General features: G+C 44.4%; 1 protein-coding gene across 1 annotated transcript in view; it reads right to left on the reverse strand.

Annotated features, from left to right (window-relative positions):
- The window catches only part of DNAH3 (dynein axonemal heavy chain 3), a 60329-nt gene extending 41238 nt beyond the window's left edge, over window positions 1-19091 (reverse strand). The window contains exons 1-16 of the mRNA XM_042835389.1: window positions 19074-19091; window positions 17612-17704; window positions 15779-16004; window positions 14383-14452; window positions 12708-12894; window positions 11661-11850; window positions 9840-10035; window positions 8800-8925; window positions 7125-7320; window positions 5795-5974; window positions 5499-5635; window positions 5229-5334; window positions 4032-4210; window positions 2739-2923; window positions 1982-2105; window positions 1305-1458 (exon numbers count right to left, since the gene is read on the reverse strand). Of these exons, the coding sequence (XP_042691323.1) occupies window positions 1305-1458; window positions 1982-2105; window positions 2739-2923; window positions 4032-4210; window positions 5229-5334; window positions 5499-5635; window positions 5795-5974; window positions 7125-7320; window positions 8800-8925; window positions 9840-10035; window positions 11661-11850; window positions 12708-12894; window positions 14383-14452; window positions 15779-16004; window positions 17612-17704; window positions 19074-19091 (2367 nt within the window). The remainder of the gene's footprint in view (window positions 1-1304; window positions 1459-1981; window positions 2106-2738; window positions 2924-4031; window positions 4211-5228; window positions 5335-5498; window positions 5636-5794; window positions 5975-7124; window positions 7321-8799; window positions 8926-9839; window positions 10036-11660; window positions 11851-12707; window positions 12895-14382; window positions 14453-15778; window positions 16005-17611; window positions 17705-19073) is intronic.
- Between the last annotated feature and the right edge of the window lie 78 nt (window positions 19092-19169).

The raw sequence follows: 19169 nt of genomic DNA on the forward strand, positions 1-19169 counted from the left end.
CAAGGCACCCTGAAACACTTCAGTCACACCGGAATTGTCTTCACTTGGAATTGCTTGCTTTGAGCTTCTGTCACAGAAACATTTGGAAACTCCAACCAAACAAATCATTAATTGCTGAATCTATTGATAATAAATACTGTCTTTGTCCAAAATTTCCTGCAGTATAAATGAACACGCAAAGATTTAGAGAAAATCACTGCCTTCTTCATTTTACAGGTAAGGAAGGGAAGCACAATGCTGCCTGAATTCAGACCTAAACCAAAGTTTGTGTCTGCACACCAACAGACCTCTTCTAATACATGTAGTCATTCAATCTGAGCCGGAGGCAGAGGAACATCGAGATCAATCGAGATCTGCTCAGTGTCACTTACACTGCATGGATGCATCCCTCGCTTTGTACGTAGTGACAAACTGCACCAGCACAGTGATTTGCTCTGCCCTGCCTACAGCGCAGCAGTGCTGCTCACTCACACAGCTGGATGCACTGGCTGCCTTCCAGTCATAATACAGCAGTTGATACACAGGGATTGGAGCAATTTATCTAAATCTCATGCTGATTTCGTTGGTCCAATCTTCTCTTTTGAGCAGAACTTCATTAAACGTTTGGTCCTTAAGGCTCTGTATATGCAGAAATTTCATCTTGCTGTTGTTTAGATTATTAATAAAGCCTCACAATACCTGTGAGACTTTCAAAGATAACCACTCTTAGATCCCAATAGAGACACAACCAAGAAACTGCTCAGCCCAGAACCACTCTATATTGGCTGGAGAGCTCTAACAGAATCTAGGAATCTTGGTGTTCTGCTTCCTTCTATCACCTGAAAACTTTCCTGTCTGTGCTATAATACACACATTAAATATTAATATTAATATTAAATATTAATGCCCATTGGCAGTTCTAGAAATGATACAAGGAGCTGGAAAACATTTGGTTTTAATTAAAGAATAAGCAGAGAGACTTGTACACAATTCCAATAGCACAACTCAGGAAAAACTGCACCTGCCTCCCCAGCATCCTCCTGCCACCTCTGTCTGAAGAGCTGTTTCTCATGGGCAGCAGCCTGCTGCTGCTGACTGCTTGCAATTACAGTTATTCCATTTAAAGGACTTAATAAATATTTCTCCTCCCCAAAACACATTTTTCAACTCAGCAGTCATACTGTGGGATAAGAAGATAGCAGCCACACATTCCTGAATTTGGGAATCATTAAGCCTGCTTGACAGTGTGCGCCCAGAGCCCCGAAAAGCATTTTTCACCCTGTAACACTGCAGCCCACCTCACAGCTGACACAAAAAATACTAACCTCGAGTTCAGCCACTGCTTCATCTAGATTCTTATTTAGCTCCTTCAGTTTCTCAGCATTGCTCCTCATCTCCTCTATGGTCATGACTTCTTGCTTCTTGTAGCTTTCTATTTCTCTGTTATAACCTTCTAGCGTTTCATCAAACCGTGAACACCTGAGTTAAGACAGCGGAGGTGAGGTGGTGCTCTGTTCTGCTCCTTTTTAGGGTTCAGCTCTTTAATGAATTACAACAAATGCTGTCACATGAAATGTGACCCCAGAACCGGCACAAAGTACAGACCCCAAAAAACCCATGCATCCGTTGCACCAATACTACACACTCCAATTCCAAATTCATTTTCAAACCTCCCAACCAACCCAGCTCACTTATATTTACTACTCTACCTTAAATACTTTATCTCTTTCACTGCCTGAAGGAGATAAAGGAGCAACGCAAACAGATGTAACAGGACTCAGCCATTCCTTCATTTCTCCTTTCAAACCTTTCAAAATACGTTCTCATTTACCCTGACCAACATCTTCTCAGAATTTCCATCATATTTTCAAGCAGGTTTCTCTCTTATTTTCTCAGCTGCTTTCCAAGTTCTATTTATTTGCAATTCTCTCTCTTTTACTGATAAGGAGGTGTTCTCTTCCTTCAGAAACATCCAATGAAATAAAACATCTTCACAACGTACCTTTCCAGCAAAACCAGCTCTGCGTGTTCCCTCCTGCTGCTCAGCTCATCTGCACAGTTTTCAAACATCACTTCGATCTGATTGGGCCAATGGAGAACCGTGCTATTCAGCTGTATGTCATAACCTAAAAGGAGAACATTATATATATAGACATCTTGAAGAATCTACCTTTGAAGCAGCGACCTAATAGACTGAGAAGTAGAAGCAAAAGAAGACAAGACTGCATTCAGGAATAAGTGAGTTAGGAATGAACCTCCTATTTTTTCGAGCTGCTGGCTGAATGATCTTCAGCCAGGAGCTGAAGATAATGAACTTTTTGCTAAAACAAGTTAGACTGATAGCAAAACTCTAAAATCACGTGAAGAAGGTAAACTTCTAGACATTAACTAGACAGAGAAATCACTAAGAATAACTTGCCAGAATACATATTTGTGAAACGATATTCGAGTCCAACTATGTAAAGTGACAGATTATTCCCAACTAAATATGTAGATTACACCTCCATGAAGTGGATAAAACAATGTTAATCATTATTATTCCAGAGCACGTCAATGCTGACTGATTCACAAGAGCTATAGCATGGTAACTGACATTTCCATCTTCACATTCTGTTTGTTTAGCACCCGCCATTCACTGCAGCGCTGCAGGACTCAGGAAGCCTGCAGTGAGCCGAACTTCATCTTCACTCTACAAGATGCACCATTCACCCACACAGAGCCCAGCATCCACCTATGAATGTTTTTATATGGAGACAAACCAGAAAGGTCAGCGTAGTCCATGAGGAACTGCAGCCTGTGGGCGGCCTCACAGACGTCCTGCCTCAGTTTGGAGGCAGTGATCCGACTGGATTGCTTTAAGTAGGCGTCCAGTTCCACCAGCTCTGCTGTGTTCAGAGGCGGCTTGCTCATTCTGTTTGCAATTGAATTATATTCACCACAAATCCTACAGGAAGGAAAACAACAAACAAGCTTACAACTGCACCTGTAGGTGAAGGGAGGTGTAAGATTCTGCTCGTGGAGTTTGTCCTTCACACACCAATTATTCAGATGGATATAAACAACAGAGATACATTTATTCAGGATTACATTTTACCCTGCAAAATCAGTTCTCTGCTGTGTTTGTAGGAACTGATACACAATAAAGCAATCATTAAATTGGGTCCAATTTAACAATAGCAGCACATCAACAGTTTATTTCCCACAAGTTTAGAATTTACTTTTTCAAGACCTGACTTGTGGCAAAAATAAAAGTTTGAATGCAGTAAGCAAGAGCTCACATAATCCCTCCACAAATATAAGATCAGGTGCATGGCATGAAACAAAGTACAAAGATGATGAAAAATCAATTTTAAAAAGCTTTTTAAAAAGCTTTTTACATTGGAATGGAAAACAGGGACAAATCCTGCTGTTTTCCCTCTTTGTTAGAGCAATAGATGCCCTTGTCCCAGATTCCTGCTCTGTACTGAGGTCAGTTCCACTAAAGCAGCCTGGGCTCCCAAACAAGCTCATGGCCTTGGTGCCCCCCGGTGAGTGCAGACAGAGGCCCCACGAAGAACAGCTGGTCTCCACCAGGAGATGCTTTCTGGATAAGTGAGGGGAACCTTTCCTTTAAAACAGAAACAAACAGCTACTCTCTGTCTCTATTCACTGTGAAAGAATTCTGTCTCTGATGGTAATTTTTTTATTTTTTAAGTTCAGAGATCCATGATTATCCCATCACAATAAAGTCAAATTATATCCTCATTTTAATTGTTTTTAAATGTACCATTGTTAAATTTGCCACAAGTATGCAATCAGAACCGCTGCTTCCCCAGGGGAAAAAAAAAAGTCAGATTCAAGAGAAGCTGATCTACAGACTGCACTCTGCACCCTGCTTTAGCTGGGTGCCAGCAGGGAAAGCATTCTGTTCCTTTTACACTCAATTTGGGGTCCTTCCCCGCACGTGCCTGTGTTGGTAGAAGAGGCAGCAGGTGAATGCAGCCATCTCAGACACAGATACACAGCAGCATCGCACTCAGAAAGCAACAACCACACATACTGACAACACGCACCTTTTATTTAACTCCCTGTTTTCCATCACCTCAAAGTCAACCAGTGCATCTCTAAGATTTTGCGTCCGAACGCAGAGTTCCTCGTTCAGCTGTGCAGCATCCAGGCAGAACATGGCCAGAGGGACAGTGACACGCATGGAAGCAATCTCCCTTTTCAGTTCTGTGAAGCTGTCAATCTTCTACAAATGGAAAACAATAGATACGATGTTTTTTTGTTTGTCTTTCAAGCTCATAGACGAATGATGCTAAACAACAGCTAATTAATTCCCAACAAGGAAACAGGGCTGAAATCTTCGCACAGGAGAATGTCGCATTAAGGAACACCAGAAGATGCCTCAGGAAGTATTCGGGCAGAGGTTAACCCACAAATGCAGCAAAGAAAGGGGGCAGGGCTAAGGACAAGACAGCCAACAGACCAGCGAGACCCAGATTCACCTGGTACTCCGGACAGCCTTCAGCTGGCATCCAACAGAACCCAGAGAAGAAGGCCAGAGAGAAATATCCTTCAGCATAGCGGCCCTATGGAGTAAGGGAGATGGACTCCCATGTGATCCAAGGGTGAAACAAACCATCTGAACTGAAACTCTTCAGAACAGCAATGTACGATGGCTGCTCCAGAAGTAATGCCTCCTGTTTTAATGTGATGGCCGACTCTGACAGAGGCAGGTATTGGTGAGGTGGCAGCAGAGGTTGAACCTTCCCACCAACACTCCATTACTTTTTACTGCTGCGTGACAAAGCTGACAGAACGGGGCACTCCAACAGAATGGTGTCTGATGTGGAAGTGCAGATGAAGCAAAGGGGCGTCACTGAATTCCTCCATGAACAAAAAATGCACTCACTGATGTTCATCAACAATTATGAATGTTTATGGAGACCCAGCAGTGGGCGTTGGCACAGTGAGAGGTGGGTGCTGCATCTCAGCAGCGGTGGCAGTGACACTGGGGCACCTCTGTGCAGAGCTTCACGAGCGCAGTGCACAGCTCCTGTTCAGCGCTGGTGAAAATGCACAGCTAATGGCGGTGACTGTTGAAAAGCAGTGTTTTGTAGCTGAGAACTTGCTCTATCAAACAGCATCACTGTGCTCTTTGTATCTGTTGTAGTTTCCATGGGAATAAAGAGGAGGCACTGCTTTTGGAGTGACCTCCAGGTGTGATGTGCTGTATGAATGCACAGCGGTTGTCAGTTATGTATTACCTCTCTTAAAGCTCCTAAGGATGGACTTCCATTCAAGAAATCCGTAACGTCTTGCTGTGCATCATTGTTCAAAAGATGGCTGTATTTCCTGTACATGTTTAAGTACCTTAAACACAAAAGATGACAAAAACAAACACAAGCTTCCAATGTGAAGATTTGTTACAGCAAGAAACAAATTGGCTCAAATTGTTTAATGTTTGAGTCAAATAGATCAGTGTTTTTAGGAATGTGAGAACGTGATGGGCAAAAGGGTCAACAGACAAAACTCACCTCTGTGGGCCAAGGATGTTGCTCTCAAAGATCTCCTCAAGTTTGTTTATGTACTCTGCAAACAACGGTTCATCTGGTTTGACTGTACTGAGAGCGAGGTCATCTCTTTTTAGTTGAGGAAAGAGAATTCTCTCTACCTAAAGGGAATCATTGCAAGTGATGTGAGAGCATTTACAATACCTTCTATAAAACAAAATGCAGTTCCTTGGATGTGACTCTCGTAGGTAACATTTCACACCACGTGTTTTTTAATTCACAAAGTTGTACTTTACGTGGAGCTGCAATCTGTGCAGTACCTTTGGAAGCCCCTCTGCACTTTGTAGGATCTCCCTGAAGCACAGACTGATGAAATCCCAACATTCGTTCAAAGGTGGCTCAAAGACAATCTTGGGTTCTTCCACACCGAGTTTGACTATCAGTATTTGAGGCAAAAAGAACTGCATTTCTTGATAGGGTTCTGCAAAATCACTCCCGTCCTTGGAGAAAAGAATGAAAATTGAACATGCCAAATAAATCAATTACAACTGTAATCATTTAACTGTCACCCACGTCCCCACTCTTTTAACTACAGAGCACCAATGGGATTTTCTTCACCAGCTCTTAGTCAGAACACTGCTGCACCAACATACAAGATGTTCAGATGCCAACTCCTAAAGCAATCTGTAAGACACAGAATTAGGAAGCTGGAGCTAAGCCTAATTGCCTCGCGGTGCCTAAGCACCAAGTGCCACGCAGAACTAAAACCCAAAGTGAAGAAAAAATCATTATCAGAAATAAAACCAAGCATCAAATACAAGATTCTGTAGGGTTTTTTTGCTTGCTTTAATTGTCTTGATGGTTAATAAGAACTGCCCTACCCCAAAATTGCTTCTACAGTAACAAAATGCTAACCCACATCTAAGACGGTAATGTGGAAGCTGTAAGAATTTCAAGCCACCAAACAAAAAGCAGCAGCAGCCGGCCACGAGGGGAGCCTGCCATGGGCATCACCTCTGACCTCTGCCTGCCGTGCAGCATTTCAGCTGCCATGCTCATTATGGCTCCTGCCTCATCACAGCAGCCATTCTGTGTGACCTGATATTTAACAAACTCACTTCCACTGCAAGACAACTCTGTGGTAGCCAAAAAACCACAGAATCTCTTGCAGTCTGATGTTCATTTTCATAATTAAACGCATTGCTTGAAATAATACAGGGCACTCGTCTGGTATAGACAGGGACACCATACACAAGCTCTCTCTGCAAAGGATTACATACAGCTGCACACTTCTGATGTAAAGAGGGTAATTTGTGTGCTTTTATGAGAACAGGTTGGCCAGGTTAAGGTCAAGGCAAATAAAACTCAAAAATGCCATTAAAAAACAGCACATCCCCTCAAGATGGAGTCGAAAACTCTTAATTACAACTCCAGGCCTGCAAAATCATTATTTGAGTAAATAGTTCCTCGCCCTTGAAAAAAATCCACTGAGTAGGAACGGTGATCCGAAGGGCTCAGCCCCATTCCAGTAAGGCTAAAGCTATCTGGAGTATTTCAGCCTCAAAGAGAATTACGTTTTGTGACTGCATGAGTTACCATCCCCACATAATGCTGGCAGCAGCGAGCACAGATACACCTGGTGGCACACACCTCATGCATCATAAAAAACCGAAGAAGGTCCTCCAAGGTGCTAACAACCATCTGACGGAGCTGCAACGACATGAGAGTCGCCACGGAGCTGAAGTAGCTCTCGATTTGTTGGGGTGAATCCCTGCTATTTCCAGGAGCAAAATGAAGCCACTTCCTTTTCTCATCACGTAAAATCGATGCACAAGTGGGGATCCAGCTAAAAGAAAACAAGGCAGACAAAGTTTTTAAAAGCTTCTCAGGCTTCCTCCTTGTAATGAAATCTAAGCTGGAGATCACCCAAAGAATGAGCACAATCCAAAAAGCGAGCACAGAATTGATAACTAGGTGTCAGATTAAACTGCATCTGCCACCACCTGGAGAAACACCATCAAGATACCTGTTAGCATGGGGACCTAAGACTAGTTTAAATGAATATGAAATAGATGGAACACTGGTGGCAAATTATCAGCATTAAATGGGAGCCTTGAGATCCTGATGACAGAACGAAGTCGCCTACCAGCACCAGACACCTCCTTAAATGAGTGATCTCCGTGCTGAAAAGGCCACGTTTCATTCACAACTCCTGCAGACAGGGGGGCAGATTCAGCCTCCCTTCCCTCTAGTTTCCAGCCTGCCAGTCACTTTATTCCCACTTGCTCTGCTGCGAGCACCCTCATGGTTGCAATTGCTCTTTCAGCATCCAGATGCTTTTCTCTATCGTTCACTTTTCCCTTTGGTTCAGGTGTCTCTGGAACCACTGCCATCTCAGCCACCCTTTGAAACAGATACAGCTTAATGACGATTCTCAGGGAACTGAAGCTAGAGACAAGTATTAAAAGGAAACACCTCTAACCACGGAGTTCTTTTGTTTCCTTTGTAAACAGCATGAGTTAACTGGTATCGACAGGTTCACACCAGAGCAAAGCGTCCCAGGTTAATGTCAGATCGGGCAGACATTCACACCTCTGGGGAAATACTTATAATCCAAAGGCTTCCAAGTTCATTCCAAATGTACTGAAATCAATAAGAAAGTCAACTTACCTTTACAATTATACACTGTAAAACGGGTGCAAAGCTGATAAATAAATCCAACCCTCAAAATACACTGTTGAACAACATTCCGCATTTCTAGCGCTCTGAAACATGAATTGGTTGGACCACTCACTTTCTGACATAACAGCAGGTTATGCTGTGGTTTTGTGTGGTTCCACTTAACTAACCAGAGAACAGACAGTCCGAAAACTTCCTGAGGCCATCAGTGCCACCTGCCTAAGACCAAGGATACTTCTCTGCTCCCATATTTCTTTCTTGCCTCAGAGATGTCTCAGCACGCAGGGACTTACAGGTGAGTGCACCTGCAAAGGGAGTTTTCCACTGACAGCAGCTGGCCCTGGATCAGAATGGGAATGGCTGCTTACTGCTGCAGTCAGTGTGAATTCTGTACTTCATCTCACCTGCTGAGGACCTGTAACACGTACCTAACTAAGGATCTCCATCTTGCAAATGAAATCCATAGGAGTGGAAACTGAAATGTAATCGCGTTCTCTTAACTTACATTAACTCAATCAGAACTCTAACATTTCTACGTAAATTTACTGCTACTTCATGACAGGAGATAAGACTGAAACGCGCAGCTCTTGCCGCAGCTCAGCCCTCAGATCCCCACCCCCCCACCGCCACGACGGGAGGCACTGACTTGTTCAGGAGGACGGCGCGAGCCTCCGCGCAGTGCCTGCGAACGGCGCCCACGAAGCCGGCGGGCGGCAGCGGCGGCTCCCCGCCACGGAGCTCCTGAGTGCGAACAAACCGCAGGCAGCCGAACCTGCGGGAGCGAACAGCCGGCGCTGCGAGGAGTTCTGCTCAAACGAGCAAAGCCCGCAGCGACACACGGCCAGGTCTTGAGTGAACTTACAAACGCAAATAAAACCTCGTTGCTTATGCAGGTCACGTCACTGCCAACTTGTCCAGCAAGTGCATTTCCACAGTTTTTGCTTGGTTGTTTGCTCAACTGTCCTTTGCAGTTGGCAAATGTAAAGAGCTTCACAAATTTCATTTGGCATTTTGCAGATTTCAAATTATGTTAATTTTTGATAAAATGCTCAGAATATTACTTGTCTTTTTTGGAGGTTTATTAGTGAGTCCAGACAGTAAGAGCACCCGGAACGACAGCTCCTGCTTCTGCCCCACATTAATAGTTAAAAGCACCCACCTGGGTACCCTCTAGGAGAAAAAAAAAAACAACTACATTTCATCAATGTTTAAATGGTAAAAGCTTACTAGTACCCAGGGTTACTGAACACCATTTTTAACTCCCCATGAAGACACGCCTCAGAGTCCCCAGAGCAACTTCCAACTGAAACAGACTCGGTTTTAGCAGAGGCAAAAGGTTTTCTTTTGTTAATTTCAGCAATAACATTGAGAATTCTACATTACTATTTCATTGCGCTTCAAGCCTTATCCCAAAGTGAATTCGGGATAACACCATTTAACAAAAGAGATGATTTTCTCATAGCACTGAGTGCACATCCCTCACTCACAGCCAGACATTGCAGGAAACAACCATTCTGTGGCTGAGATTCCTGCAGGCTCTGAAAATGAAACACTCTTTAGAAAACAGAGAACAGATTTTGTCATTCCCCCTCCATCCCCCGCTCGGAGCTCTGCAGCATCGGTCAGCAGATGCGCTCTCTAACGAAGCCGTACAATCCCAACATAATGTTAATTGCAATTTCTTACTCAGAAAGCCAAAGCTGATGTAAAGCGTGCATCAGTGGATTCACAACAAACAGATTGCTTTCATTCCAGCTTTTTGCTTCTTTGTAAGAGCTGTGCCATGGGACGGGTGCCCGGATGACTCTCAGGGGAAATGGGCGCGGGGTTCTTCCAACCAGCAGTCTCTCTCTCTCAGCCGGATCCATCAGGATGTAATCAACTGGAATAAATCAGATCTACATTGCGGTGAGAGGGCATGCATGGTCATACCTGCATATGAGAACACAGGCTCTCCATAGTTCATGAAGCATGGAATTCTTCATTTAAAATCTGCACTGCCATTCCTTGTAAGTTTTTTCAGTGAAATACAGCACAGTAATCAAGTTACCAACACACATATAAAGTTATTTTGGAAAAATAAAACAGGGTCTGGTCCTGGCTCTAAAATCAGGAGATGTAGAAACAACTTTTCATCTTGCCTTCCCAAGCTGGGTATTGGGTGCTTCATTTCCTTCCTGGTCCACAAAGTGAGGGCGGAAATATCTCCCTTCCAAGCAGAATTTTTAGAAGGCTTCTTAAATATTTGTGAATGCAGAAATTATTGCTCAAAGCCTTCACTGCATCTAGGAAGAGCATGGCACCCAAGGGCTGACGTGTGTTCTCTCCCAGAGGACAGAGCTCCGTTCTGCCGGCCCCAAGAACGTCTGCAAAACCTGGGAGTTGCACACTGAGCTCTCCCACGTACGGGAACCACAAACACACAGACTGTACCAACAAAGAAAAGCAAATTAAAGGTTACTTGGAGATTGGAGAGTGGAGAAAGCAGAGTGAAAACCCGGCAGTCTCTCCTTTCCATGCTCTTGTGAAAAGGAGACTACAAATACTTGATCAACAGACATTAAAAAATTCAAAGTGGGAAAGCTGAACACTGCCAAACGTGGCTCCTATGTTTAAAGAGGAAAGGACGGCGTTACACCCACTGCAACGCAGGTGGAAATAAATGCCATGCCTTACAACATGCTTCTGCAGATGTCAGAAAGCAGCTGCAGCTGCACGCAGTGCTGCACACCTAGGGCTGCTGTCAGCTGACGGCGCAGGCACTGCTCAGTGCCCAGGTACAAGTTCTGAGAACACACATTCCATTTGTAAACCAGTCCTCTGATTTGCTAAAAACTAATGGTGATTCTTACCTGCTGCCATTTCATAGAAAATAAACCCCTCTTATAGGTATGAGTCACACTACACAAAATAGAATGAGAAGCAGCCCTTTATCACCAAGACACCCATCGGGGACTCGTTCTCTTCATTCCATTCACACTGGTGAGTACTCTGTGACCACTGATCCACCCAAGTCTGCCTTCCCATCAGCCTGCACCCCGTGAAGGAGGACAGGCACAGATCTCCCATTTTCTGCATTGACATCAGCCCCTTTTGCTGTTCCCCTGCACTGGGAATGAACAGCTCTGCCCGTCCCGCCCCTCTACATGTGCTCCCAAAAAGCACTCTGAATATCTCTGGAGTCACTGCTGCTGCGTTGTGTTTGTATCAAGGTCTCTAATAGGCTCCAAAACTGCTGGAGTGTGGTGTGGAAAGCAAATGGGTATATGGGCACAACAAGAGTATCTACAGTCTGATTTACAAAATCACCTCCTTGGCAGAGGTTGAATACACAGGTGTTTGCTCAATATGGAACTTCAGGAAGAATGCTGACATTCTGCCATGCACCTACTGCAGTTCTGCTGACCCTGACAGAGCCCTCCACTGGTGCTAAGAGCAGAAATCAGATTTGCTTTCCAAGTGCAACAGTTTACATATGCTAAATCACTATGAGATTACAAGTCTTACCAATGGCTTTCATGAGGCTGATACAATAGTCTTCCTTAACCTCTTCTTTTAAACTCACAAGTGAATTCTTCAGATAGGGGTTAGCAAGAATAGCAGTTGGAATTTGCTTTAAAATTGCATTCATCACTTCCTCATCCTGAGGTGCCAACATGTCCTCCCGCACTGCGCTGTGCACATAGTGCCAATACTGCTGCAAAACACGTTCACAATGTTATGCTGTGTAAGAGCTCCTGGTAGACAGGGAATTACCATAGAATCACAGAATGCCCTGGGTTGAAAAGGACCACAATGCTCATCCAGTTCCAACCCCTGCTGGTCGCCAACCAGCAGCCCAGGCTGCCCAGAGCCACATCCAGCCTGGCCTTGAATGCCTGCAGGGATGGGGCATCCACAGCCTCCTTGGGCAACCTGTGCCAGTGCCTCACCACCCTCTGGGGGAAAAACTTCCTCCTCATATCCAACCTAAACCTCTCCTGTCTCAGTTTAAAACCATTCCCCCTTGTCCTATCACCATCCAGCCATGTAAACAGTCCCCCCCCACGCCCCCTTTTTATACATTTCCCTTCAAATAGTGGAAGGCCACAATGACTTCTCCCCTCATTGCTATGATTACTTCAAAATCATTTGGGCTTTTCTGTTACTTGAACTTTTCTGCAATCAAAAGGTAACTGAGCACCATGAGTTGTAGCTGTGCCTATCTTCCAATTCTCTTTAAACGTCTGACATTTTGATCACACTTGCATCTGTTTTGATGGAAGCATGTATTAAGTGCAGCACACTAAATTCCTGACCTCTGAAGTAGAAGCCACCAATGTGTGAGGTTATGAATTTGGGAAGACAGTTTTACTTGCAAAATCATTATATAGAAGGCAAACTGAGAAACAAGTACGAAGGGAAGCAATTAACAGCAGTTTGCTGAATATTCCTGTTTGCATCTCCTAAACCTCAGGCACTGCGTCCTCTTCTCAGCTCCTCTTAAGCAAAGAGGTTACAGACGTAGTGCCGACATGCACTGCTGCTTTCCAAACGGAAATTAACACTAAATACCTCCATATCGCTTCCTGAAGGTGACTTTTCTCGCTTATTCATGTCCTCCTCGTGCGAGTGCATGACAACAAACTGCTCTTCTGGAGTCAGTGGTTGATCTTCTGTGTAACGTGCAGCATCAAGTTCTGGCCCATGAGCAGCTGCACGCAGGGAAACGAGATCCAAAGTGCGTAACAGCGGGGTACTGCTGAAACAAAACACAGCTCTGGTGAGCAAGGAGGCTTCAGTGGATACCCAAATCAACGTGGGCAGACTACACCGCACTGCTCTAAGGACAAATACAACCTATGATGAAGTACTTCAATGATTCATAAGAGAAACTCCATAAAATTGTTGAAGATAGCAATTTACTTCAACAGAGAGAAAACCAGCTGCCACTTAACATCATGTGAACTTCCCAGCTACGCAGTACTGCTGAGATGGGCAACATCTTGCAAGCAATTCTACCAGAGCCAGATCTCCTCACAGTAATGGCTATTATGTCCGAGCTCTCTCCCATTGTCAGGTGGTTCTCTTTCCAAAATCTTGACAATCTCAGCCAAAGATCAAATTGGTTCATTCACAAATATATGTGGGTCACTCCAGAAGCAGTGCCTCTCTTTATTTCCATGGAAATGACAATAGATACAAAGAGCACAATAACAACATTTGGTAGAGCAAATTCTCAGCCACAAAACACTGTTTTTCAATGCAGCCACCAGCAGCAGCTCTGCATCTTCACCAGCAACGAACAAGAGCTCCACATCACACTCGTACAGATCTGCAGCGGCAGAGGTGAAGCACAGCTGCTGTCACCACTGCTGAAATACAGCACTGACCCTCGCTGTGCCAACAGCCACTGCTGGGTCTCCATAAATGCTCACAGGCGTCGATGGTGGTCAGTGGGTGCCATTAAGACACTAAAATGTAACAGAGTGTGGGTGGGAGGGTTCAACCTCTGCTGCCATCCCACTAACATCTGCCTCTGGCGGCGCGGGGCAGTGCAATGAAATTGAAGGCACTGCTTTCGGAGCAGCCCTCATAGGTTACACTGCAGCCTTCAGTGCCAGGATTACACAGGGTTCTCCATCGGGATCCTGCCTCACTGCCCAGGATGAGCAGCACTCAGCAGCACTGCAGACCTGACTTACTGCGCACTATCAAGCTCTTAGTTGAACAGAATTTAAATCCCCACTGTGTCGTTTGTATGGCACAGATCCCTACGTTACCTTAACACAGACCAACACCATAGCAATGCCAGAGAGGACTGTTTCTCCCTTTGTTTTTCAGAGGAACACAGGAAACAACAACAACAAAAAGGTAAAAAGAAATACTCAGTAGAGTAGAATACTCAACTTGAACAACTCCAGGAGCATTACAGAGCATTTAAAGGCTCACAGCACAGCTGGGAGCTGTATCTCCACCACCTAAATTCTGGGTTCTCATGTCAATACCTGTGAGAGGAGGGCACTGTCAGCATGCCCATGACTTGAATGTACTCTGCCACTAAGACGTGAACGATGCTGGCTTAGAACACAGTAGAATGTCGGTATTGATGCACATACCTTTTTGTAGAGACTTAACATCTCATGCTTGGAAGCACATCGCATCCTCCAAGTCAAAAGAAAATCAAAGCACAGCTCAAGTAACAGAAATAGCTGTGACTGTGTGTCCTTACACCACTACAGAACATTACCTATCAGAACCACGTGAACTTCTTGGAGCAGTTTCGAGCCTCTTCTTGGAAGGTGCCAATTCTTTCGGAGCTTTAAGCACCAGTTAAGAAAATGACATAATACATATTTTTCAAACACTGATGCAAATCAAAGCTAACCACATGGCACAGCACCTCACTGAGGTGCAGGGCTCAGCCCTGCAATGTCAGTGCTTCCCAACCCTCTGCACAGAACATCTTTTCTGCCCCGCTGCACTCGCTTTTGAATTTTAAAGCAGTTCAATAAGATATATTGTTCCACCAAATATATTGCATGTAAAAAAATGGGAGAAGTGCGAATTCTTACCAGGTGCACAAACAGACGGGACTTTAAACCATAAATAAATACATCCCAATCTTTCTCCAATGCTGTGACCTGCCCCCCACATCCCACTTACATACCACAGAAGCACACGGAGTAGAAGAACCAGGTGTATAATTAAGAAACTGTGAAGACACCTAATGAAACAAAATAATCACTTCTTACACGATGCACAGGGAAATAAGTGGATATCCAATCTATTACACACCATCTACCCCAGGGAAAAATAAACAGTTCTTACAACTTTGGAGGAGCAGAGCAGCCACGAAGGACACGCGTGCATTGCAAGCGTTGTGTAGGAAACAGTGCTTTATGGATGTGTCACTGCTCAGACAGGGGGCATCTAACTAGATAATAACGAAATAAACCTGAACTCTTAGCTCTTCACTTAACAGACTAAGTAACTGAGTTAATTTGTTACTTGCAATGAGTGCGATAACATCTGAGCAATGTTTTTGCTGTATAGATACAATATAGGTAAACTTAAACAGCAGAAGCAATTCTTAATATCCTTATCTGCATTACATCACAACATGTTTTGAATCAGCAGCATGAATTATCTCATACTGTAGGGTTTGTGTGTGCACAGGTTGCTAACAGATCAGCTGCAAGGTTGAGACGTGAGAAGTGAATGAAGCAAGGTTAGTGGCGCTGATGCTCAGAGGATGACTGATGCCCGTTCCCTGTGAACATGAGCACAGCAGAAATGCTCGTTTGCACACACTGAGCCTGCTTCTGTGCCGTGCTGCTGGTACCCATTTTTACTTCTGACAAGGATCGGAGCTGAGTTGTATCACCTTCATTTTCCGCGCTGCACACAGTTTCCTCCAAATAACTGCACGTGGCTATTTGGGAGGAGGAGCCTCACAAAATGACCACAGCCTGGCCTTACCTTTAGTAAAGCTATGCGTGCTTCTGGAAACTTGTCTCTCCTGACCCTAAGGTAACACACTGGTAAGCACTTACCAAGGCAGAGTCACTTTGAAGACAAGGCACGAACAGACAACGCACACAACAAACAAGGCTGAGCCCACAAACAGATTCGGATACGGATACGTGGTGTGCCTGCTTCCTGCCCCGCTGGACCTGGCGGTGTCCTCGTCATCGAAGAGGACTTCAGTACGTGAAGATTTTTCAGCTTTAAGTCCCGCGCAGTAGGAGTGTAGTTATTAGCTATGGAGTCGCTGGGGCTTCGGTGGTAACTCTGTTCTTTGAATGGAGCTGCCAAAGTCCATGATGCTTCTTGCATCAAGCGAGGATAGCATCTGCTCTTAAGAGCGCGCTGAAATGGGAGGGGTAAGAAAAGCCACAGTTACACACAGCACAGTGATTTTACTTCTTCTCAGGGCTAGAACAGGGCAACAGACCAATTAGCACCACAGGCAAATACACAAATCTGACTCAGTAAATTGAAGACTAATTTATTTTAGATCCCAATGCTCCACTCATAGGAAGAAGTAATTTTACACAACTCTAGTGGGAGCGATCGTGCCCTGCCCCCCCCTCAAAACAGACAAACAAAAGCATCAGGATCTAGCTAGCACTCTCTCCTCCCCCACATCCTCTCCTCCTTACATTTGCTTACACTGAGGAAATTCCTATTTCTCCAGCCTTTGTTAACTACCTGCCATCACTCAGTACTTGCAACAGTGGAATAATAACACAAACCAACAAATTCTACTCTCATCTTTCTCCCCCACGTCAATACAGGATTTGTAGTAGATTTCTTCCCTCTGCTCACTCCACGTTCTTCACAAGTCAGTTACTATCAGTGGATTGGCTCTTCATCATTGTTTAGATTAGAATTTGAACAAGAGTCACAGGCATAAGGGCTGTGGGACTGCAATTATTTTTAGTGAAGATACACACTCAGAGGGTACATAACACAGAACCATGAACTGTTCCACCTCTGCAAAGCCCAGTGAGGCCTGCTTTCAAAGCCATATTTTTCTTCCCGAAACACAGAACTGCTGGATGCAAAATTCTGCCAGTGGTGATACTGAAAGCAACTGCTTGGACAAAGCATCCACCAGGAGGAAATCTGCCCTCTGGAGAAGAGAAAAAGTCACCTGGCAAAAGTGCATTGCCCATGGGACACAAATGCCAGTGGCTAAACTACCTTGTATAAACCTCGACACATCCCTAGGAAGTCTAATTGATTTCCGGACGACAATTTTAAAAGTTTATGCAACGTTTCATTTAATTATTTTACCCTTTGTAAAAAAATCAGAATAGATTTTGCAGTTAAAATTTTCAATTTTCACTCAAAGTGTGAAATGACAAACTTTACAGCAGAAATCAACTCCAATTTCTTCACAAACGATCTCTTACTATTAAAAGACACCACTGGGGAAACAAAGCGCAAAACAAATGAGGCAGATGAGGAACTGTGAGGCTGCTCATGGCAGGAAACAGCCACCCTCTCTCCCTCCTCCCTCTGAATGCTGGCACGTGGGATTTATTTGTGCACCTGTAGCAGGCGATTCAGACCAATGCTGCACCTGCCGAGCTCTCAGCTGTTTTGGGACCATCATTTGGACTCAGGTTTTTTTGTGCACTGCTATGAAGTAGCCAAATAAAGTAAACAAATCACAATCTGCCTGGAAGGAAAATATTTTTAATCCAAAAATTCAGCCACAAATAGTAATGAACCATATAGGTAATTAACTGATTTTGACTGGCTTAATAACCAAATAATAATAGAAGGTGTAACAACACTCCTCTCACTAAGAGCAACGCTAATAGAACACTCCACCACCTACCCAGTGCTTAAAATTAGTAATTTATGTACTTTCCTTGCCCTTAACTCACAGTGTGCCCATGGCCTGGTGTCACACAGAGCCTAAAATCAGCTCAGCACGAGTAACACAACCCTGACAGAACACAAACCTCGTGCAACTCCCAAGGTGCAGCTGCAGCAGGAGGGGGTACAGGGGGCACCTCAGGCAAGTTCCCCACATGGCTCCTGTCGTACACCGAGTCCTTCTGCAACTGCAGAGAGATGACAAAGACGTTCTGAAGATGCTTATGAATTACGCTGCTTTGAAGAAGAGTTATTCACAATGACTGCCAGGGCATCACAGGAGGTTCTTCTAACGATATTTCCTCAAAATTATTCAGCCCCATGGTGTTGTCAGGTATTTCTGAAGCATTTTTCTTTAGTATAAGCAGACACCCCCGGTCCTTCTCATCGTTCTAAACCATATTTGCTCAGGAGATCCACAAGAAACAAATTCCCAAATATGCAATGAGATCACCAGAAAAAGAAGGTGAAAGCACGTGGTATCAGAATGCCAGTGCGTTAAATTGCCATAAAACACCAAGTCGTTACCCTGCACAATTACGTATGAAAAATTGCACATTATTACATATAACTTCAAATACACGATTAGAGCAAGGGGCAGTTTTCATAGAGGCCTGGGAATCCTGGCTGCCCAAACCTGGCATTCAAACAGACAAAACCGTGCCCTCCTCAGCGTCATTTTGGGAAAGGACTGATCTGACCGACCCCCCGTACCCAGCGTGCCCACACACAGACACCCAGAACCAAGGCGTTACCAGGTGCAGCTCCCTAAAGGCAGTGCATGGGAACTGATTGATCAGAGGTTTTTTACTTAGTTGCAATACACAGCCAACTCAATTGGAATACAATGCCTCTACTGCCCGTTTTTTTCTCTTCACAACACAGCGTTTCCATAATCAGTTTCTCAAAAAACCTTCTAAAGACATGAATGGCATCTCTCCTTTTGCGTGTGGGTACGCTGGGTACCTGAGGCGAGCGCTGCATCAGCCAGGGAACACAGGTGAGGCGATTCAGCTGTGCTGCTGGAAGGGCTGGAACCTGGCTGCACCCCTCCTAGACCTATTTAAGAGCTGGCTGCCAGGGGAAAAGGATCTCTGCTGGAGATTCTCTCTGTTGGAGTTTTGTAAGTGAGCCCAGAATACAGGTAACCTTTCTATCTATTCTCTTTTTGTTATCATAATCTGCTCTGCCTAACTCTCTTGTTTATTTCATAATTATAACATCTCAATATCATTGATTATACAGGTAGTGTGAGTTTTTCTTGATTAATGACAAAAGTATTGAGCTTTTGGGTGAGAATAAGCTGAGCAGTTTGCTGGGAGAGTTGTTCATTCATGAAGATGTAAGGGTTCATAAGAAAACCACTGGTCCTTCTAACACAGCCCTTGGGTTACTTTTATTATATTACATATATTATAGAGCTTTCTGTCTAAAGAACATGGAACAAGCTTCAAACAGAGTCCTCCTCAATGACGTACCGTCAGCCACAAGTAACAGCCAAGCTGAAAATCATATGAATTGTTCATAGCCCCTGCAGAAAGAACTCACCCTCTGTGTTGGCTTCATTCTGCTTTGTCTTTCATCTCTGCTTTGGTTCCTGAGAATTTTTTGGTCTTCCTCCTCGGATCAGCACACGCACTGAAA

This window comes from Centrocercus urophasianus, unplaced genomic scaffold, assembly GCF_019232065.1.
Source record: "Centrocercus urophasianus isolate 14NV4802_14NV808 unplaced genomic scaffold, USGS_Curo_1.0 seq_51, whole genome shotgun sequence".
Lineage (NCBI taxonomy): Eukaryota > Metazoa > Chordata > Aves > Galliformes > Phasianidae > Centrocercus > Centrocercus urophasianus.